General features: G+C 56.8%; 2 protein-coding genes and 1 long non-coding RNA gene across 8 annotated transcripts in view; 2 read left to right on the top strand and 1 right to left on the bottom strand.

The window, feature by feature from the left end:
* Positions 1–61: 61 nt before the first annotated feature.
* Positions 62–11320, bottom strand: DBNL (drebrin like). Of its 4 annotated transcripts, none has more exons than XM_032305636.1 (13): positions 11158–11320; positions 6922–6977; positions 5698–5810; positions 5100–5174; positions 3881–4027; positions 3139–3216; positions 2721–2875; positions 2591–2636; positions 2256–2346; positions 1601–1696; positions 1381–1493; positions 971–1073; positions 62–594 (listed from the first exon to the last, which is right to left on the bottom strand). In XM_032305636.1, the coding sequence occupies exons 1-13, from the start codon at positions 11238–11240 to the stop codon at positions 455–457; spliced, it is 1296 nt and encodes a 431-aa protein (XP_032161527.1). In that variant the 5' UTR covers positions 11241–11320; the 3' UTR covers positions 62–454. The 4 variants fall into 4 exon arrangements, with proteins under 4 accessions (XP_032161527.1, XP_032161526.1, XP_032161529.1 ...); XM_032305635.1 differs by having other exon boundaries at positions 2591–2639; positions 11158–11319; XM_032305639.1 differs by lacking the exon at positions 2591–2636 and having other exon boundaries at positions 480–594.
* Positions 11321–11427: 107 nt separating this feature from the next.
* On the top strand, positions 11428–16898 carry LOC116569417. Its single transcript, XR_004277016.1, has 3 exons — positions 11428–11703; positions 12156–12310; positions 14532–16898. It is a non-coding gene; the product is annotated as an uncharacterized LOC116569417 (long non-coding RNA).
* A 175-nt stretch (positions 16899–17073) lies between these two features.
* The window catches only part of LOC116569413 (up-regulator of cell proliferation-like), a 56774-nt gene continuing 51117 nt past the window's right edge, over positions 17074–22730 (top strand). For 2 of the 3 annotated variants that reach the window (XM_032305629.1, XM_032305627.1), the window contains exon 1: positions 17074–17374. In XM_032305629.1, the coding sequence (XP_032161520.1) occupies positions 17310–17374 (65 nt within the window). In that variant the 5' untranslated portion in view covers positions 17074–17309. The remainder of the gene's footprint in view (positions 17375–22730) is intronic. The other variant, XM_032305634.1, reaches the window with a different exon arrangement.

Genomic DNA, 22730 nt, shown 5'->3' with positions numbered 1-22730 from the left:
AAAGATGACCTGCTGCCCAAACCATCACGACCCACCCAGACTTTGGTCCTAAACACTAAGGTCACTGTTCCCGAAGATTGCTACCAGCCAAAGCCACCATCCCTTAGGGCCAGGAGGAGAGGAACCACAAGGCAAAGGCCCCTGCTCAGACCGCCCGGCGAGGTCACACCACGGCTTCCTGTCCTCCGCGGGGGTCAAAGGCCAGGCTGTCTGGGAGGGCCCACAGCAGCCAGAGCACGTTTGGGGATCACAGGGTATTGCTGCATCTAGAGTGACAGGCTGAGCACCCTAGTCTGAGAGATCCCAAGGGCTTGTCTTCTTTGCAGGGGGGTCCCATGCCCAGAGGAGTGCCGTGTGGCTCTCGCAGCACGCACGTCACATCCCCGGCAGTAAGAGAAGCACGCGTGGGGGGGAAAGGTAGGATGGCCTCGGCGCAGCCAGCAGCAGAGGACCCTCACTCGATGAGCTCCACGTAGTTGGCAGGAAACATGCCAAAGTGGCCGTCCGGACCATAGCCACGCCACCAGCCCTCGTCGATCACCTCGATGCCCGTGATGAGATTCTCGGGGTCGAAGGAGATCTCCGTGTCATCAGCTGCGGGATGGGGAGTTGGAGGCTGCACTGGAGGCCGGGGGCCCTTCCTGACGGCCACTTTCCCCCAACACACCTTCTAGCAGGACCTGACTCCAGGCCCCCTGCCTCCGCACAGCAGTCTGCTTCCTGAGCCTCCAGGCACGTCCCTGGGTTCCGGTGCGCAGGGTCCACCCACCCTCTGTTCACACTCCCGGGCTCTAGCACGACGCCGGCAACTGATATTCACGGGCAGCTGCCCAGCATAATGGGAAGGCCCAGGCCGTGCAGGGCATCCACCCATCCTTCCCCCACCTTCCTTGAGTCCCAAGGGAGCGTCAGAAGCCTGCCTCCTGATGCGGGGCCCTGCAGGGTGAGTGGCTGGGCCACTGCACATTACCTGCCTGGTAGTCGTACAGGGCCCGCGCACAGAGCCCTTTGCCACTCAGCCCCGGGTAGTGGTCCACGTGCTCAGAGCCGGCATCTTGCTGTGGCACCTGTTCCTGCACGGAAAGAAGAGAAATCTGGGCTCCACGTTACAGGCCTACACCCGGCCTGGGGGAAGGGCACAGCACACAAAGGGCAAGGACTGCTGCCATCCTATTGCCCCCAAGATGTCCCCCTGCCCCAGGACCTTCCTGGCCAGCAGATGAGTGCTAGACCATGTACTCCCTGGGGCCACTCCAACACTGAACAAGAGAATCCCCATGCAGCGGCCGCTGGAAAGTCAGGCCGTGCCTGGCATGGGTGAAGAGAGTGTTTCTGGGCAGGTGGCCCATTCACAGCCATGCCCCGCTGCAGGGAACCCACCATCGGAGGCTCCTCATAGACGGTCTCTTGCTCTGGAGGCTCCTCGTACACAGCCTCCTCTTCTGCCTGCACTGCACACTGTGGAGGGCTAGGCGCCAGGTCCTCGTGGACATCTGCATGGGAGGGTGCGGCCCACGCTGAGCCCGGGGAGGGGTGCAGACGCCCTCCTCCCTCCCACACTCCTACCCCCAGGCCCCCACGGGGCAGCCAAGCGCCTTGCCTGCCCTGGGCCTCGAGGAGGCCTGAGTGGGCTCCGGGCTGCGGAGGGTCTCTGGCTGGGTGAGCTGTTTCTGCAGGAAAGGGCTCCTGAGCTTGCCTGCAAACAAAGGTAAACATGCAAGTGCTGGACGTGGGAGAGATGAGCTGGGTATACTGCTTCTGTCCCCTGTGCTGCCTGGAGTAGGGACCTGTCCCGGGACACAGCTGTCACAGGGAGGGGAGAGAGGGTAGGGGAACACACAGCCGCTGCAGAAACACATCACACACACAGTATGCTTCAAGCAGCCCCCCAGTGTGGGAGAGCTGATGGCAGTGCCCATCCCGTGTCCTTGGGGGCAAAGAGGGGAGTGACAGAGGCTCTGGGGCCCGGCTACCATGTGCAAGCTATACCAAGAGTTAATGGAGTGGGGCTGGCTGGAAAGTCTCCCTCTGATGCCATACGTGGCCCTTCCTTTCCAGGTGGCTGCAGGACAAGGCCATGGGCAGGAAAGGAACACCCGAGGCCCAGCCTCCCCTCCCAGAAGCTACCCTTAGAGAAGTCCAGGCTCTCCTTGCTTCCTTGCCTCTGTCGCTACTTCTGGGGACCCTGCACTGGGACCCCAGCCTCTGCCTCGGCCTGCTCCTGCCTTGTGCCTAGACCCAGAGGAAAGACTCACCTGGCTGGGGGCTTGTGATGGATGTGGTGGACATGGCCCTCTCCTTCTGCCTGAAAATCTCACGTGGGTGTGCTGGCTGGCTGACCGGTTCCTGCAGGGGGGCACATGGGCCCAGCAGTGAAGAGGGGCTCGAGGGCCTCATCCAGGACCGGGTGAGGGCCATGCTGCCCACATCTTGCCCTTCACTGCCCTCTCCACCGCCACCTCCGGTGCACCCACGTGTCCCAGGTTCCACTGTGCCCCAGCTGGCCGCAGGACCATCCCCCCTGGCACATCAGGGACAGCGCCGGCATTACTGCCACAGACCCTCGGGGTGGGGGGCACGCAAGTCTCACCTGCTCCTCTCGGCTCCTTGAAACCACTTCCTGCTGCTCACTCTTCCTGCTGGGAGGGGCGGAGGCAGGAGCTGCAGCCCAGCCATGGCCCACTCGGGACCCTCCCTCCCTCTTAACTCTGGGGCCTCACCTCTGGGGCCCGGCCTCGCTGCCCTGCTCCTCCCGATAGCGCTGCTCCCGGAGGGCGGCCTCGCGCAGCTCCCGCTCCCGACGCTCCTGCTCCAGCCGCTGCCGCTCCTCTTCCACCCGCCGCTTCTCCTCCAGCCTGCGGTTCTCCTCCTCTTTCTGCAGGGACAGCGGCCGACCTGCCCCACTCGGCACCTGCACCCTCCCATTCCCAGGCTACCCGGGCATCCGTGCGGCGCCGCCTAGAAGGGCCGCCCACCGGCCCAGCAACCAGAGCCCGCTCAGCCTTTGCTTGGCCATAGGCACGACCAAGGGCGCGTGTCCTGCGAACTTATTGTGAGAGAACCTGAGGAACAGTGAGGATGGCGCTGCAGCACCATCTCTGAGGGGAAGCTGTGCTCCATGTGCCCCACGGCACTCACCTCTGCTTTGGCCCAGAAGCTGTCTTTGCCAACTCTTTTGATCTCAGATATGGCGTTGGTCTTCTGGTACACAGAGCCCTGCAGATGACAGAGGGTCCTCTGTGGGTCTGCCCTCGGGAGCCCAGGGCTCAAGCAACAGCCGTGGGGACTGCACCGGGCCTGGTGCCCCCTCCAGAGACCAGCCAACACAAGATGGCCTGAGGGCCCTGAGAGCCACCAGACAACGTCGACGGGGGTCTCTGGCTGCACCAGGCCCCTGTGGATGGAAGCCACAGATATCTTGTTCCCTCAGATAGCCAACCACTGTGGCAGTGGCCAGGGAATCTCCACGGACCCCAGCTGTGCCCCGGGAACTGGGCTCCCCACAGCCAGGGTACCTGGCGTCTGCCCCCGATGGGGAGGGGCCTGCCTGCCTACCTCACATCCCTCCACGGAGCCCACCACCCAGGACTGTGCAGGACATTTTGGTGCTGTGGCCTCGTGACTGGACTGTCCCTGGGGTATGAGAGGCTCCAGACCAGCCAGTGGAACCAGCAGGCAGCACAGAGGGCTGCTCCTCATGCCCAGTAGCGCCTGCCCCACCAGGGGCAGCTCCAGCTTCCGGCTGGCATGGGGTCACCGTCGGCACCGGAATGGGGCCCAGGGACCGAAAGCCAGGCAGGCAGGAGCCTAGCCCCATGAGGGAGAAACCAGCCCATCTGCTGGCTCCCGCCTGCCACACTTGGGCCCAGGGAGCACTCACCACCGGGGCCTGAGGGCCCGTATCCTGGAAACGGCCGCTCTCCTTGTGGAAGGCATAGTTGGCACCTGAGGCTCTGGCCACCTTCTGCATGATGCACTCAGGCTCCACATCCTCCTCGGCCCTCGCGTTGATGGTCACGTGGGCCCCCTGTGGCGGGACAGCACGCAGGCGTTGCAAGTCCAGGAGAGGACAAGACGCACAGCTCAGGGAGCACAGGGAGGACAACTGTCGTCCCGGGCTCTGGGCTGAGGACCTCAGGGCCGACAAAGCTCCTGAGACAAACACACTGCACTTGTCCCAGCACAGGCACGCAGTCTCTGCCCTCCGTGGCCCTGCTGCAGTTTGTTCCCAGGTGCTGGGCACCCCTGCTGCAGGCCCAGGCACGAGAGAGATCCCTTCTAATTCACAAAAGCGAACTTCAAAAAGAATCTGGAAACACATTTTCCACAAAACGCAATTTCTTCTTCTTTCTACCCATTTCTTTCTTTTCTGAAGTACTTTAGGTTTTATTTATTCAAGTATCTCTACACCCAACCGGAGGCTTGAACTCTCAGCCCCGAGACTGCGTGTCACGTGCTCCCCTCACTGAGCCAGCCAGGGGCCCCCGCCACCAATTTCTTTTTGACAAGTCAGATCCATGGCGTCACTCGCTGTTAGTAAACACCCAGCAAGCCTGGGATCCTCTCCTGGCTCCTAGATGGATAAACTGAGGCCTATCTGAAGAAGAGATGGCAGGCTAGAAATCAAAGTCCTGAGCCTCTCAGACAGGAGCCACAGACACACGAGGTAACCTGCCAAGCAAACGACAAGCAGTTTTGGAACTGAATGAGGTGCGCTGGAAAGGAACGCAGCAGGGCCAGGCAAGGGCAACTTCCCGTCTCCTCCAGCTCCTGACAACACGGCTGAACAAACCCTCACAAAACCAGCGGAAGCCAAGGCCTCGCGCCCCAGGACTAGCCGCACACGATGCTCTCTGTGCTCAAGAAGGACATAGTCATCCATCCTTCCTCCCCGGTGGAGGAAGCTCAGCTCACTGGGGGCTCCAGCCGCAGCGCAGCCTCCTGGGCACTCGCCAAGCACGAGTGCAGCAGCCTCTGGTAGCACCTGAGTCTGGAGGAAGCGTCAGGTGTGGACCTGCTTCCAGCTCTGGCTACAACGCGCTCACACCCGCCCAGGCGCCGTGGGAGGCCCCGGTGGGGGGGGGGGGGGGCGTCCTCACCTTCAGGAAGCTGGCCATGGTGCTGACGTGGTTGGCGCACGCTCCCTTCCGCACATCGTTCACACCCTCGCCCGTCTGCAACACAACACACCCAGTGTGACTTGCCAGCTCCCTCAGAGCCACCGCCCTCCCTGGGGTGCAGCAGAGGATAAGGTGAACCCCACAGCTCCAGGTCAAGGAGGTTCTTGAGGCAGGATGACTGCCTGCTTCCGCTGGGCACGGGCAGCTCCAAGCTTCCCAGTCCTATCCAGGGGTCCCGTTCTCTCTGAGCCTTCTCCAGGCCCAGGCCCCCTGCTCCCTCAGGACGACTCCTCTGATTGGGACAAAGGCAAGGGTGTCATGCGACTGCACTGTGTGCTCTGTTTCGTGGGAATGATTCTGGGCTTGGGGGCAGAGCAGGGGATTCTGCGCTGGTAACACCCTCGCAGTCCTTTGGGCCGCACACACTCCAGCCACTCCGGTTCGTTCACTGCCTGTGAGCTGCCCTGAAGGCAAGTCCTCCTCTGCTCCCATCACGAAGGCAGAGGAGGAAAGAAGGCAAAGGAGTTTTCCCGGGTCACACCCAGATGAGAACTTGGGGTCCCCCAGTTCCACGTACCCAGTTGATGAGGACAAACTTGGGCAGACCGGAGTTGGGGTCCTTCACCCTGCAGAAGCCGTACATCACCTTCCCGCTGTTGAGCTCCTCCACCATCTCCTCCAGGCCCCCCTCTGCAGCAGGCATAGGGGGCGTCAACGGGCCCTGCGCCCGTAGCTTGCCCTGAACAATGCCCACCGGGAAGGGAAACCCAACCTGCCCCCGAGCCAGGGTTCTCAGGGCCGCCTGCATCAGAATCAGACTCCTGGTCCTTCCCCACTACACGGACTTACAGGAGCTGGCGGGGTGTGGGATCTGCATCTGTGACAAGGACCTCAGGCAATGGTGTACACCCCCCAGTTTTAAAACGAGTCCTAGGGGCACCTGGGTGGCTCAGTGGGTTAAGCCTCTGCCTTTAGCTCAGGTCATGATCTCACAGTCCTGGGATCGAGCCCCGCATCGGGCTCTCTGCTCAGCGGGGAGCCTCCTTCCCCCTCTCTCTCTGCCTGCCTCTCTGTCTACTTGTGATCTCTCTTTCTCTTTCAAATAAATAAATAAAATCTTTAAAAAAAAAAAAAAAAAGAAAAGAAAAAAAAACCCATTCCTATAAAACCCACAGGGAGTTCCGGGAAAAAAGGGATCATTTCTGCTACAAATTAGGTACCAGGCTTTCTTTTTTCAAAAAATTTTTTAAAGGATTTTATTTATTTATTTGACAAAGATTACAAGTAGGCAGAGAGGCAGAGAGAGAGAGAGAGAGAGAGGAGGAAGCAGGCTCCCTGCGGAGCAGAGAGCAGGATATGGGGCTGGATCCCAGGACTCTGGGATCATGACCTGAGCTGAAGGCAGAGGCTTTAACCCACTGAGCCACCCAGGCGCCCCTAGGAACCAGGCTTTCAAAGGGACAGTCCCTGCAACAGCCTGCCCGCTGTTTGGGGCCCCACGAAGGGCCCTGAGCATATGGGAATGTCCCACAGTAACGCTCGGGCTCAGCTCTTAGACCCTCCCCATAAAGAGAGCGGTGAGTGGCTCCCCAGCACTGAGGCTACTGTGGGGACGGTCATGGCAGGCTTGCTACTTGTAGGGGACACCTGCGTGCCTGCGGCTCCCTCCACACGCAGTGAGGGCTGAAATGCCAGCAGCTGGGGACACTGCTGGCTTCGACTCTCTCCCTTCCCCCACACCTGCCTCCTGGGGCCTCCAGCCCCCGTCAGCCCACTGGCATCCTCACTGGGCCATACTCACCTCCAGTGCCGGCCACACGGATGTCATTGCTGTTACCCTCGTAGGTGAAGAGAGCCCTGAAACACAACACAAACAAGCTCTGTGACCGGCGTTCCTGCCGCACCCACCACGAGCTGAGCACGGTGGCCACTGGCCCCGTTGGCCCACAAGGCAGGAGCTCAAAAGGCCTCCCAGAGCTGGGGCCTCTCAGGCCTTGGCGCGGCAGCTTCTCCTGAGGGACAAACTTACGCAGGGAGCCCCTGTCTGCCATGAGAAACACCGAGCTGTGAAGGTTGTTTGATCTGAAAGACGCTCCATGTCCAACGTGGGGCTGGAACTCGCCTCCCCAAGATCAAGAGCCGCACGCTCGACTGACTGACTGGCCCGGCACCCAGGCCTGGCGAGCTGTACTGAGGCAACCTTCCACACCTTCCTCAACCCGAGGCACCCAGGGAGAAGTGGGAGCCGGGTGGGCGCATCAGGCACTGGGAAGGTGCCCCATGCCCTTGTGCAGGTCTGCTCTGTCTTCTGAAACCTGAAGATTTGGCAGAACAGGTCGCTCTGGGCTTGGGACTCTTCTAGAAAACCCAGAAGCCACATGGGCCATGACTCAGCATGAAGTCAGGCTCCTTACAGGACAGACTCCTTGGCTGGGCAAAATCCTCTTTCTGGAGGAGCCTTAACTTTCCACAGGTGACCCTAGGCTGCCCCTGCCTTTTCCTGTGAGACTAACTGTTCCTAAGAACTCTGGGAAAGATGCTTATGAATGTGACCCCCAGAGAAGTTAAGGAAATATGGCAAATTTTTTTACATCTGGGGCATGGAAAGCCCCTTGACCAGAGCAGAGGTTACCCATGGAGAACATTCTGGAAGAGCTGGCTTATCCACAGCCCACATGGAGCCCAAACATCAATACCAGCTCTGCTGCCATTCAGCTCCAGGCAGAGGGGCAGACCATGGGGTACCGGTGCTGACCCAGCAGACAAGTGAAAGGCAGAACCTGGACCAGCAGGCCATCCCCACGCTCTGTGCCCAGACAGGCTTGCCGAAGAGGGCTAGATAGGGGCTGTGGGGTGACAGTGTGACAGGAACCGGGATGCCCTGATGGCTCAGTTGGTGTGTGACTCTTGATCTCGGGGTTGGGGTTTGAGCCCTACAATGGGTGTAGAGCTCACTTAAAAATAAAATCTGGGGGGGAGAAAAAAAAGAATCTGACAGGAACCAAAACAGCCTTCATTCAGCTTCCCCAGGGCCTTGGTATGGCCACCAGGCAGAGCTGCCTAGACTGAGAAAGTCGGAAGAAAGGAGACCCAGGCCCTGAGGGTCTAGCTGGCACAGGGGACGCACCTCCGAGGAGAGATACCAAAAGCAACACGCAGACAAACAGCGAAAAGATGTGGGAATTCGTGGACGTCCAGACGTCTGCCTGGAACAAAGAAGCCCATACATCTCAAAGCCACCAAGCTCTGAGTGCAGAAGATGGGGACAACAGACAGGCAGCAGGCAACACAGACTGCTTCCAAGAAGGGACCCAGCAGCTCGTAGGAGCCAAGGTCCGTGCCTGGCGCCTGCCCTCCCCTCCACCCCGGGCTCTGGCCCAAGCCACCTTCTTGAATGTTTGCAGCTCAGAGACTCAATCCCACATTCAACGGACTCCCATCCCTCTTTCAAATCACCACGGAAGAGGCGTGTGCTGGCCTGGGCACAGCACACAGAGTGTGGCGCACGGAGCGCCTGGGAACTCAAGCATCCCTTCCAAACACACATACTGAGGACCTGCTCCTTCCTGCTCCCAGTCATGAAGCGTCCAGTAAATCCCCAGAGGCACTGACCATGGACCTGACCACGGAGCTTCCTTTCTAATGGGAGACCAAAAAGAAACACACCAACACTAATGTCCTGTCAGGTAGTGAAGAGGGAGCAGGAGGGAAACAAACATGCCTTAATCTAGAACAATCAGGGGAACCAGGACCGAGGCCGGTGATGGAGAGCTGATGGGCCTGCTCTCCGGCCCACCTGGCTTCAGGGCCCAGCCGGAAGCTGCCCACTCTGCCTGGGAAACCTTTCATGACCCACCAAACTGGAGACCACTTCCTCCCACTGGTATCCTCTGCCACATCTTCTGTCCCCTTCTCAGGTCGCTGTGCATGCGGGCACTGACCGTGCCGGGGACAGAGACAGGGCCCACTGAAGGTGTCTGGTGCGTGTCTGGGCAAAGTCACACAAGCAGCCAGCAGCTGAGCAAGGCTTCTCCAAGAAAGCGGTGTCAGCACTGAGACATCTGGGGAGCCCTGGGACCATGGGGAAGGTGCTCTAGAATGGGGAAGCAGCCAGAGCAAGGGCTCTGAGGAGGAAGCAGCTTGAACATCTGAGGAAGAGAAAGAAAGCCACCGTGGTGACAAACAGGTGTGGCCCCAGTGTGGTAAGTGGGAGGGGTAGAAGGAGGGGGTCAAGAGCTGGCCCCACAGGGCCTCACAGCTGAGGTGAGATGACTGGGCTCTACTTACTGTGAAAGAGGAAGCTGCCGAGCTTAAGCACCGAAGTAGCACGATCTAGATACCTGCTCAGCTCATGAGTGGGGGCCCGCCACACATTATCTGCTGAGGTGCTTAATGGCCGTGACAGGGAGATCAAAAGCCGGGGGCTCGCACCACTGGGTGTAGACCTGGAGTGCTGCCAGACGGGTCGGCTCGGGCAGGGGTGGGGGGGGCAGGGGCTCAGCACCCTCCGGGGGGGACAGAGAGAAGCTGGGTGGGTGAGTTTCAGACCAAGGTGGTAGCAGACAACTCCGAGAAGCCAAGAAAGAGCCAGAAACATGCGAGGCCTGAGCTGCCAGCAGGACTGTGGGACATCACCCCCAGAGCAGTGGTGGTCCCTGAGAATGAAGAGATCGGAAGGAAGGCAGCAGGGGGCCCAGGAGTCTCGCAGGTACATCAGGAAGGGCCAGGCCAGCTACTCAGGAGCACATATAACAGCAACACCCCAGCCAAGCAGGACTGGAGGGGGCCGACATGCTGCCGGCCCAAAGGCACAAGGCTGCAGGTGGATGTGAAACGGCATGCGCCGCGTGTGAGCCGGTCAGCAGGGTTTGGAGTAACAGCAGAGGTGTGATGGCCCTCGGAGAGCAGGAGACAGGTAGGGACGGGGGTGGACATTTAGAAACTCCTGGTAAAGTAAGTGCCTAAAGTGTGGGAGACCCTCCTAAAGCATTGAGATGGAGAAGGCAGAGAAATCCCACTGCTCCCAGACGCACTCCCTAACTACATGCATGTGTTCCGGACAAAGGAACCACCTGGCTCCCCAGCAACGCAGCACCCAAGTCCCATCAGGGTCAGCGGTGTCCCAGGCAGGAGAGGCGTCTGCACACCCCAGCAGCAGGTGCTCTGAAGCTCTTCCCCAACAGGCCCAGTGCACGACAGCACAGGGTATGAAGGCGGCAGGGAAAGCCACAAGCCAGGAGCACCAGGGCGTGGCGACCAGCCCCGCACAGCGTGCAGTCACCCCGAGAGGGCCCTGCCCCTGCCCCGGGAAGAGGCTCCTCACAGCGGGTCACCTTAGTTCACCAAACCCAGTGTATTTCTTGGGGCTGCAAGTGCTCAGAACTGGTCAGTGCAAACAACTGAAGCGAGCGGGAGAGTGACCAGCCGCTGACCCTGCGCGGGGGCTGCCCAGGGCCATCCCAGAGACTTCGGACCCGCTTCCAGAGTTAGAAAGCCGCATCCGGGGCCCGACGGCAGAGTGGAGGGTGTCCCGAGCAGGTGCAGGGATGGTGGGGGCTTCCTCCACACAGCCAGCACCGCTGTGTCACTGGTGTCCGCGCGGCTCGCACAGGAAAGGGAATCCTTGGAGAGACTCCACATTCCCAGAAAACCAGAGACCCAAACCCAGACCTCCTGGCCGTGGGGCAGGGCGCCAGTTGCCGGGCGAGGTCCGGGACGCCCGCTCAAAGGCCCCTCCCTGAACGCGGCGCTCGGAAGACCCCGGGCCCGGTTCGCGCTCCGTCGGGGAGGGCCGCGGGGAGCCCCGGTGTGCGGGGAAGTCCCGGTGCTGGGAAGGAGAAGCTGGCGGAGCCACCGAGCGCCCCCCCGCCGCACAATCCGACATGGAGACCGGCCGAGGGGCGGAGCCGCGGCGGGGGACGGCGGTGGGGCCAGCAGCTCGCGGGGCGCCGCTGTGGGGGGAGCGGGGAGCCCCCGGGACCCCCTCCCGCCCTGGCCCGCCCCCCATCCCACCCGGCCCGGCCGGCCCGGCGCCCACCAGTCAGTCGGGGACTTCTCGGTGACCACTCGCACGTAGGCCTCCTGCAGCGCCGGCCCATTCCGGCTCAGGTTCGCAGCCATGACCGGCCCCACAGTCCCCGCTCCGCCACCGCCGCCGCCGCCGCCGCCGCCGCTTCCGGGCCCCGCCCACCCTGCGACCGGAAGCCCCGCCCCTGCAGCCGGAAGCGGAAGCGCGGCCGGCAGGACAGCGGGGAGAGGTTGCGGCTGGCGGAGAGTGGGCGGGGCCGTCGCGGCTGGCCGCACGAGAACGCGGAGTGGCGGAGGAAGCCGGAGCCGGGCGCTGGGAGCTGCGCTCATGGAGGAGCGCGCGTTTCTCTCTTCTGTCGCTGCAGTCAGCGCAATGGTTCGAGCGTCTGGGGCTCGTGACAGCCTCTGCGCGGACCTTCCACACGCGCCTGAGCGGCGACCGGATCCTGCAGTGGCGAACACGAGCGCTGCGTGCGGGCCGCGCCCGCCCGGGCCAAGGTGCTGCCGAGCCTTCTCGCCCGCACCTGCGTTCCCCGCTCTGTTCGTGGAGGACCGGGTGGCGCGGGGAGCCCCGCTCCTTGCCCTGCACGCACGTCCCAGCACAGGTGCATGAGTCCCTGGGATGTCAGAGAGGCGGCCGCGTGCTGACCCTGTGCGCTCCGGGAGCCCTCCCTCAGGGGCCCATCCCTCAGGAACCCATCCCGCAGGGGCCGTCCCGCAGGGCTCCATCCCCCAGGGCCCCGTCCCGCAGGGGCCCGTCTCGCAGGGTCCATCCCGCAGGGGCCCATGCCACAGTCCGGCGCGCCCACATTTCTGCAGCGACGTCTGTGAGAAATCACCAGGGCGGGCTATGGAAAGACCACAGGGCCTTGGGGCAGGTGGTCAGGGCTTCCCTCCAGATGAGAATGTTGGGTCTGATTGTGCAGATACAGGCTTGGCGGCTCCGTCTGGGCACAGACGTGGCTTACAGGTTATGTGCACGTGCACTTCTGTGTGTCATTGCTGTAGGTCTCCGGCAGAAGCCCGACATCCTCTGGCCGGAGCAGCCACCTCCCCCGAACCCGGGAAGTCTAGGGCCTGAACAAACACTCCTTCCCTTCAGCAGCTTCTGCCTGCGGCCCGTCCCTTCCCCAGTCCTTCCCGGGCCTCTGTGCAAGGTGCAGGTATGTTCTCCGCTCTGCTGTCGCTGCTGTGTTTGCATCAGAAAAGTGAGCTCCAGCAACTGCAGGCCTCCTCAGGGCTCTCCCAATCTCTTATCTTTTATTTTCTAATTTAAATTCGCTTAGCCAACATACAGTAGTACATCATCAGTTTCGGATGCAGCACTCAACAATCCATCATTCGGCACACAACAAGGGCCCACATCAGGCGCCCTTCTTAACACTCACCATGCCCTCTTTTTTTCTTCAGTGATTTCTCCTCTGTCCTTGTTTTCCCTCAGACGCCCTCAGACTTTCCTCTCCAGAGTCGGGGAGATTCAGCCTGCCCTCTTACTGTTCTTCAGCCTTCTTTTTGGCCACAGTGCATCTTTGTTTTTTCTCTTTCTCTGGTAATGCCTTCTCTTTGAACACCTCCTGGTCCCCAGTTTCTTCCTTGACCTGGCTGCCACGTGCCAGCCTCTGGTCCCTGGACCCTGAGGAGGTCTGGGAGCACTTTTCCACATTTCAGTCAACTTGGGGAGAAACCACCTTACCTGAATTGGGCTATGCTGCTCTCTCTGTTCTGGAAAAAGATCAACTCTGTGTGGTAGCCAGGTGCATCACATGGATGAGGGAAAGCAGGGAGATCTGGGCTCCATCGAGAGAGGCTCTTAAGTGGGGGTCCCTGGTGTGGGAAGGTGGGGAGCAGGATTCTGCTTTCTGCTTTAGGGTGTGGGAGTCTGTTTCCACTTGACAGGCTGGGAAAGGCGTCTCCGCAGAGGTAACACTGGAGCAGAGACTGGATGTGGGGTGGGGAGCACGGCTGTGGAAGGTCTGGGCAGACGTGCTCTCGGCCAAGGGAACAAGATGTGTTGGGGTTCTGAAGTGGGGGAGGCAGTCTAGTGACAGACTGACGATTGAGCACAGGGAGAAGGGGAGGGAGGGGAGCTGGGTTCTGGAGGACCCTGTAGGTCAGGGAAGGACTTCACACTTTGTTCTAGGTGTAGCCAAATCCCCGAGGGGCTTTAACCAGAGCAGTGTAATCTGCTGATGTTTTCAAATGGTCCCGCTGGTTGCTCTCCAGACGCCTCCATGCCTGTTCCTCCAGCCTCGGCTTGTCTGCTTTCCTGTTTCCTCAAAGCCATCACCCTTTTTGGTCAGCTGCTCCTCCGCTTAAAAGCATGAGATGTGGGGCACCTGGGTGGCTCAGTGGGTTAAAGCCTCTGCCTTTGGCTTAGGTCATGATTTCAGGGTTCTGGGATCAAGCCCCACATTAGACTCTCTGCTTCTGCCCCCTCTGCCTGCTTCTCTGCCTCCTTGTGATCTTTGTCTAACAAATAAATAAAAATCTTTTAAAAGCATGAGATGTACAAAACAAACAAAAAACAACAACCCTAAAATAAATAAATAAGTAGGGGCGCCTGGCTGGCTCAGTGGGTTAAGCTGCTGCCTTCCGCTTAGGTCATGATCTCAGGGTCCTGGATCAAGCCCCACATCGGGCTCTCTGCTCGGCAGGGCGCCTGCTTCCTCCTCTCTCTCTGCCTGCCTCTCTGCTTACTTGTGATCTCTCTCTGTCAAATAAATAAATACAATCTTTGAAAATAAATAAATTAATTAAAGCCTGAGATGTCCCCAGAGGTGATGCTAGGACTCCGCTGTCTTCTTAACTGACTGACTTCTGTGGCCTTCTTGCAGGAGGGTAAGCACAGAGCTGCTTTTCTCCTGGTGGGTTCAGATTACAGATCTAGGGCACAAAACCAGAGCCAGAGCCAATGTCCTCCACCCCCTGAGGGCAGCTGACCCTGTGCTAAAGGCACCCAAGCCCAAGTATGGGGGGAGGAGCTTGCCAGCTGACTCCCTCTGGCGTGGCCATGCAGGAAGAACTAACAGCATTGAGAAAAATGCCATGACTGCTCAGTTGCGCAAAGGAAGGAAGTCCCTGCCATTTGCAAGCACACAGATAGACCTGGAGGGTGCAGGGGTGAGAGGCTGGCTGAGGGGGACAGCCCTATCATTCCCCTCCTGAAGCAGAACCTGGTCTAGCCCCCATGTCTGAAAGCAGCTGGGTGGTGGATAGCCTGTGGGCCTCTCTGAAAGGCATCAAGTGAGGGTCTGGGAGAAGTGGGGAGGGCGGGGAAGGAAGGAGACATTTTTCAGGGAACTCAAGAAGTTGCTCTCTGGTCTGATAGGGTTTTTACAGATTCTCTATAGCCATTTGATTTTTGTTACTCATCAACTCCGCCAGCAGGGAGAAGCTGCTGTCATGGGCATGATGAGGCTGGCAGAATAGCCAGGGAGAGCGCTAGCTACTTCCTCCCCTCCGCGGCAGACAGCACCACATGGTACTGGGCCACCTTTGTGGGAACAGCAGCCACAGCCTCCACGGTTCAGAGGACCAGCCCTCACCCAGCGCTGCTGGGGAGGAAGAGTGTGTCACAGTGAGAAGGGCCAGCGGTGGAGCAGCAGCACAGGAAGGGGTGGGGGTGAGGACCCATACTGACCTAGAGGCCCTCTCTCAGCACCAAGGACAGACCTCAGGCCCAGAGATCTGCAGAGGAGTCCCCCAAGCACCACTGTGGTCCTTAAAGAGGCTTGCTCCTGGATTGCCGAGACAGAAACCTGCCTCTCCTTGAGCATTTGCAGGGCGGTATGTGGAATCCCACGGCAGGGACATAACACGCAGTAGTGAGCTGCTAGGTCTGCTGGATGTCTGCATCCCAGCATTTTAATCCCTTGTCAGGAGATTTTGACCCTGTGCCATATTCCTGGAACTCCTGGGTCTTCCTGGAACCTGACAAAGGACCAAGATCTCAACACCATCCAGCAAACCCAGACACTTGCGGTCAGAGTTAATAGTCATCTGTCCATGGTGGGTCAGTTGCTTAAGGTCACGCATCTTCCCAAGCTCTCCGGTCCACAGAGAAGAGTAACACATCACCCCTGCAGTTGGGTTTTTGGATCTGCTCTCGACTTGCTGACCTGGGACTTGCCTTGGAACACGACATCTGAACACAAGTGATACAGGAGTGGCTGGCACCCCGGTGCATCTTGAAAGAAGGTTCTGACCTAAGAAGCCTGTTTTGGGGGCTGACCTGCACCCTGAAAGGCATCTGAGTTCCCTGAGGGAGAGAGTCCGGGGGATGTGCAGAGATAGGCCTGTGGAGCAGCACCGCCGGGACCTGTCCGAGGGGTGTGGCAGGTACAGAGTGGAACTCAGGCTTGCATAGGGTGAGTGATAACGCACAGTGTAGACCCTAAGGGCTGGGTTCACTCTCTCTGCTCCATCTCTCCAGCACAGAGCACAGGCTTGGGGAAATTCTCCCTGGACTCAGGAAGGTCATCAGCTTCCCGGGTCTCAAAGACCCTCCTGATCCCACCTAACGTCTCTGGGTGTGCTGACCATGCAAGTTACCCCCACCTCTCCGGCTGTCCTGTGCTTCTCCCATGCCTCCCTGCAAATATAGTTGGTTACGGTGAGTATTTGCACCACAGAAACTAGCAAGCATGAAAGTCAGGGCCGCATCTCACCCCCGAGGCTGGTTTTCAGACACCCATCACGACACCACCATTGGTTCTCAGTATCGCCTGTGTCTACATGGATCACACGTGGTCAGCACTCAGGAAGCAGAGCAGTGGTTATGGCAGCGGTGAATTTGGGGAACTAAGGTCATGTGAGGGTACTGGGGGACACATGCAGTGAGGTTCCAGACACTTACGCAGAGCAATTTCTTTCCTGCTCACTCGGGCTCCCAGGGTCGGACTTGCGTCCTCTGCAATGCTGCATGAATGAGTGAGCTCCTTGGTGCAAGGTCCGTTGGGGCAAGGCCTGGAGAGGCAGTGGGAACCATGGGGGAAGGAGAAGCTGGCCGTACTGCGGGTTTCTTGATGCCCGCGGCCCACCGGGCTTCTCCCCAGCTCCGGTGGTTTCCTGCCCTGAGAACGCGCGTCTCTCTTCAGGGCGGGGAGGTGGTGAATAGACACTAAGAAGGGACATTGCCTGAGAGGCCAGAAGTGGTCTCTGCCGGGACACTCCAACAAACACCAAGGAGTTTCGAAGGTTGACTGGCGTTTCAAGGGAGCACAGAGTGATTTGCCAGAAACGAATCCGCTCATGTATCGCGTTTCTGTGCCGATTGATCGAAGGCGGTTGGAAGACCCAGGTCTGAGCCCCAGCTCTACGACCGGAAACATCGTCGGGACCTCTCTGGGCCTTCACATAATTATCTGGTGCGTCGTGAGGAGGACACTTGCCTGCCGCCTGGCCAGCACCGTCATGTGGCGGCACATTCTGGGGCGTGGGTGGCGTACACAGGTGTGTCCAGCACGGAGCCAAGGATGCTGGCATCAGTGCTGCGAAGGGCGGGCTGGGGAGTGTGGCCTGGAGGAGGGAGCCCCGTGCGCGGGTCACCCTCAAGGGCAACTGGGGGACAGGCGTGGATGCCAGACTCTCCCCGGAGACTCCTTTGTACCTTCTGAATTTTGAACCCATGGGAATTTATTACTTACTCAGTGTATATGTAAGTATTTATACGATGACTTCTCTCATGGACCCCGCCCCAGGCTCCGCCCCACGGCAATCTGACCCCGCCCACCAGGAGCAAGGTAAAGCTGTCCATCAGGCCCCGCCCCGCCCCGCCGGTCCTCTCCCTCAGGCCCTCCACCCTTCAGAGCACCGCCCATTGGACCCCGCCCCCGCCCCATATGGTCCCGCCCCCCGCTCATCGGACCCCGCCCTCAGGCTCCGCCCCGTGCTACGCAAGCCCCACGTGACTCCGGGACGTGGCCCTGCCCTTTTAAGGCCACGCGGCTGCTGTGCCGCCTGGGTTCCTCGCGGCGGTCAGTCTCCGGGTCTGGCGCGTCGCGGAGCGGCCGTCTGCGCGTGCGCGCCGCGGGGCTCTGCGGGGCCGGCGCCCACCGGCCGGGCGCTCCCTGTGAGGCGGTGCGGTCGCCGGGTCCAGCGCGTCCGGCCCGTCCCGGCCCTGCGCCCCGGTGTGTGCCCGTCTGCCGGGCTCGCTCCCAGGCCATGGTCCGTGCCCGTCCGCTGGGCTCGCTCCCAGGCCGCGGGGCAGTCCCGAGGGCCGTGGTTCTGTAAGTACCGCCGCCCGCGCGTGTTCTGTGTGGGCGGAGGCGCGCGCGCCGGCGGCCGTGGGCCTCCGAGCCGCGCTCTGGACCCCGCGGGCCCAGCCTCGGTCCTGCCTCCTGCCCGAGCTCGGGCGCGGCGGGGGCGGCGGCGCGGCGCGAGGGCCGCAGCCCGCGGCGAGGACCGAGGGAGCGCGCCGTGGCAGGACGGACGCGTGGAGGGCGGAGCCGCGCGGGGTCCGGCTCCCCTCCGCACTGGGCGCTTCGCGGGCGCCGCTGGGGTTCAGTCCTGTCCACACCCGCGGCGCGCTCGGACTTGCGCCCGGCCTCCGGAGTTGCGTGCTCGACCACGGCGCCCGCCCGCGCCCTAAACCGAATTTCGGGTTTAGGACGTGCGGAGCGCTCACCCCAGGACCGGCGTCTCCCCGGTCCCGCAGGACGGGCTCACCCTGCTGGTGTGCGGCGTCAGAACACGGCGTGCCGCAGACCTCGCCCGGCCCCCCAGCTGTGGCTTCCGTTCCTGAACGCGCTCTCCGGTACCGCGCCCGTCTCCCCAAGGCGTGCCTTGCCCGGCCCGCTGCGGGGACCCCGCGAGGCGCACGCCCACTGGCCTCTCAGGTTCTCCAAAATCCGGCGTGGTCCCTCTTGGCTCACAGTCACCAGTTTCCGTCACCGGCCCCGTGCCCTTCCCTACTCCCGGCTGCCTTTCCTACTCCTGGCCACTTTCTGCTCAGAGGGCTCGCTGCCTCCCCTGAGCAGAGCCATCGCTGACCTTCCAAAGCCCGCTCAGGCTTCACCGCCTGAGCAGCCCTGCTTGAGCCCCTGTCCTTGCTGTCTCTACGTAAAGACTTCGTAGTCCGTAAGTTGTTACGTGGCTCTCCTCCTATAAAACAGATGATCCCAAATGTTCGTAAATCGTTTCGTTTAGCCATGACAACAGTGACTATCTGAATGGTGATTTCGCTAATGATCTCAATTACGAAATTTCCTTAGAGGATTTGTATCAATTGTATAATTGGGAAAAAACTATAGTGTTGCATAGCAGTGAGAACAGTACATTTCTGCTTCGTGTTGGTAGTTAAGTGCATAGTGGTTTAGACTCCTACATAAACTTTCGTACAGCTTATTTTGATTACTGTCTATTTTGTGCATTTCTTATTTTTTATTTTTAAATTTTATTTAAAGATTTTATTTATTTACTTGATAGACAGATCACAAGTAGGCAGATAGGCAGGGGGTGGGGAAGCAGACTCCCCGCTGGGCAGGGAGCCCGATGCGGGGCTAGATCCCAGGACTCTGGGATCGTAACCTGAGCTGAAGGCAGAGGCTTTAACCCCCTGAGCCACCCAGGCACCCCGTATTTTGTACACCTTTTTATCTTAATCATTGTTTATTTTGTACCCAGTCTTCCGTATAATTTTCGATGTACAGAAGTGTTGCAAATATAGTAAAAGATTTAAAAATTGATAAATTGGACTGCAGAAAAATTTAAAACTTTGGGGTTGCAAATAGCACCATCAGGAAGCAAAAAGTCAACCGACAGAATGAGAGAAAATATTTGCAAATCGTATATTTGATAAGGGTCTGGTGTTCAGAATATATAAGAACTCTTACAACTCAATAAAAAAGACTAATGAAAAACTGAGCAAAAGACTTGAATACACGTTTCCTCAAAGGAGATAAAGATATGGCCAATAAGCACATAGAGCACAAAGGCTCAGTGTCCTTAGTCATGAGAGAAATGCAGAGTTGCAGACACAGTGCAATGGCCCTTCACACCCTCTGGATGGCTCCAGTCAAAAGGACAAACAAATATCGAGAGGACGTGGAGAAGTTGGAAGCCTCATACAATCCTGGCGGGAATGTAACTGTTTTGGAAAACAGTTTGGCAGTTCCTTAAGAAGTTGAACACGGAACTCTATGACCTAGCATTCCATTCTTAGGTGTGTACTCAGGAGGAATGAAAAGAAATAGAATGAATGCCCATGCAGAAACTTGTACACAGATGGTTATAGTAGCATTATTTGTACTAGCCAAAAGGTCAAACAACCCACATGTTGAAGGGATAAAGGCGGTGTGACACATCCACTCCGAGGGATACTTCTGGCGGTAACAAGGACGAAGCACTGATGAATGCTGCCACATGGGTAGATGAGATGCTGAGGTCGCCGTGACAAAGGTCCACAAACTGGGCGGCTGGGTAGAGTATATTGGCTCACAGTTTTGGAGCCTAGAAGTCTAAAATCAAGGTATTGGCAGGGTTGTTTCCTTGTCAGGGCTGTGAGGGTTGTGCCTCTCATCCAGCTTCTGATAGCCCTGAGCACTCTTGGCGTGCAGATGGTGTTTTCCTGTGTCTTGATTTTGCTTTAACCTCTCCATGTGTCTGTGTGTCCAAATTGCTCCCTCCCGAATGACCTCATCATACCTTGACATTGCAGACATCCAGTTTTCAGAGAAGTCACATTCACAGGCACTGGGGATTAGGACTTCCATCTTTTGGAGGGACACAGTTCAAGACATAACAATGGGTGAGGCTTGGAAACATGGTAAATGAGAGACCATTTACAAGAGGCTGCATATCGTACGATGCCACTTACCAGTTGTCCAGAATGGGCAGCTCTGTAGAGACAGAGCGTCGATCAGTGGTGGCCTAGGGCTGAGGGAGGGCGGAACAGAGTGACTGCTAAAATGCATGTGAATTTTAAGTGTAAGGTTGGTAAGCTGTTTAAAATAGAGTAACAACAACGGTTCGTACTTGTTTACTCATCCAGCCTGCCCTAATGTTTGCATGTCACAGAAGTGATACAATGAGCTAACCCAGAAAAGTAACATCTGCACAGAACTGTTAGCTGATTGACATACATACAGACTTCAGTCAGATTTTGTCAATTGTCCAATTATTGTCTGATGCTTGTCCTATCTCTTAGCCTTCTGCAGAAATTCTAGTCTTTTTTTCATCTCTGATGACCTTGTCATTGTTGGGCAAGTATGGGAAAGTCATTTTGTAGAATGTCCTTCAGTTTAGATTTTCTGATTCATGAGACTCAGGTTATGCATTTTTGGCAAGACAATTACGGAAGTGCTGCTCTGTCCCCAGTGCGTCATATTGGAGGGTACATGACATTAGTAAGTTTTATTACTAATTAAATCTGATCAGTTAGGTTGATTTTTTAATTGTAAAGTTAACTTTTTTCTTTTTAAAGTAACAAATAGCTTCTGAGGGGGACTGCTGAGACCATGTACATGCATATTCACCATACTTTCATCCCGAATTACAGGTTGCAGTCTTGCCTATGGCACTTATTCCTGTGGTGTTTCCCTATGCTTTTATTTCTAGTTCTCTATGCTTATTTTTATTTTCATTTATGTATTTTTTTTAGATCTTATTTATTTATTAGAGAGCATGCGTGAGAGAGCACAAGTGGGGTGCAGGTCAGAAGGAGAAGAGACTCCCCTTTGAGCAAGGATCCTGATGCAGGACTCCATCCCAGGACTCCAGGATCATGACCTGAGCCGAAGGCAGGTGCCCGACTGAGCCACCCTTGAGGCACCCCTCTTTCAACATTTGTTAAATGGAATTATGCAGTAAAGAAGAGCTGTCTTTTCTCCCCCACTTTTATTATTTGTTTATGTATTTATTTATTATTTTTTATGTTTTATTTTTTTAAGTAATCTCTGCACCCAGCTTGGGCCTCAAACTCATGATCCCAGGGGTCATATGCTCCACTGACTGAGCCAGACAGGCACCCTCTTTCTTTTCTCCACTTTTTAAATTCATTTTTTCAATTCTTTTGTGTATATCAGTATGGACTCATGGATTTTTATTCTGTTGATTTTAGTCCGTTAGTGTCATTATTTATTATGTTGCTCAAATTGTCCCTGATTTGGCCATTGAGAGCTTATTGTAGGGAGCCTCTAAGATGGCGCCCAACAATTACTACCTCCTGGTATTCAGGCCCTTGTGTAATCTCCTCTCCTTGAGTGTGGGCTAGATTAAGCGATGTTTCTGATGAATAGAAAAGGTGATGGGAAGTCATTTCCGAGATTAGGGTAAGAAAAAGACTGGCTTCCGTCTTGGGCAACTTCTTTTGCTGTCTCCTTCTCTTGCTTCCTTACTCCCTCACTCCCTTGTTCTGATGGAAGCCAGCTACCATACTGTGAGCTGCCCTATGGACAGGCCCCTGTGCCAAGGAACTGAGAGAGGCGTTTTGCCAACAGCTAGTGAAAAACTCAGTCTAGTACCCCTGAAGATCACCCTAAAACCTCGCTACTATCCAGTGTTGTACTGGATGTTCTAGCCATTTCTATAAAGAAAGGAAAAGAAGTAAAATCCAGGCAGTGGAAAGAAATAAAAACGTTTTTACTCGCAGACAGCATGCCTGTCTGTCCAGAAAATTGGAGATTACAGAAAGCTTCTGGAACTCTTAATGCTTTAACTGTTAACAGGTGCAAAATCATCTACAGACATTAATTTTATTTCTGTGTGCTAGCAACAATCAGAAATTGAAAAAAAATGCCATATATGGTACAATGAAAATATTAAATGCTTCTGAATAAACTTAAGATATGGAAGACCTTCACACTGAAAACTACCAAACATTGCTCAGAGAAATTGAAGATCAAAGTAATTGCAAGATAGCCTGTGTTCATGGGTTGGAAGACTCAGTGTTAAGATATCAGTTCTTCCTGAATTAGTCAGTATATTCAATGTAATCAAAATAAAAATCCCAGCTGGGGCACCTGGGTGGCTCAGTCAGTTAAGCATCTGACTTCAGCTCAGATCATGATCTCAGGATCCTGGGATCCAGCCACACATCATGCTCCCTGCTCAGTGGTGAGTCTGCCTCCTCAACTCCCCCTCCCCTTGCTTATGCTCTCTCAAATAAATAAATAAAATATTTAAGAAAAAAAAAATCCCAGCAAGTTTTTTTTGGTAGAAATTTGCAAATTGATTCTAGCCTTTATATGGATATGGTGAGGACTCAGAATGGACAGACTAACTTTGAAGAGAAACAAAGTGGGAGGACTCAAGCCATATGATTACAAAATATAAAGCTATGCAATGAAGAAGATGTGTTGGCATAAAGATAGCCAAGTTATCTTGAAAAAATGAAAGAATAGAAAATGAAATGTGAAAATGAAAAAAGAAGAGAGAATACATAAATAAACCCACATGTTGATTTTAAAAAAGGTGCTGCCATAGACTGAATGTGTCCACCTAAATGTCATATGTTAAATCCTAATCTCTAAGGCATTAGGAGGTGGGGCACTTTTCAATTAATTAGGTCATGAGAGCAGAGCCCTCATGAATGGGATTAGTGTCCTTATAAAAAAAGAAACCCTAGGGAGTTCCTTTGTCCCTCCT

Source organism: Mustela erminea, chromosome 11 (genome assembly GCF_009829155.1).
Source record: "Mustela erminea isolate mMusErm1 chromosome 11, mMusErm1.Pri, whole genome shotgun sequence".
NCBI lineage: Eukaryota > Metazoa > Chordata > Mammalia > Carnivora > Mustelidae > Mustela > Mustela erminea.
Note: the sequence above shows the minus strand (reverse complement) of the source record. Positions and strands in the feature narration are given on the sequence as shown.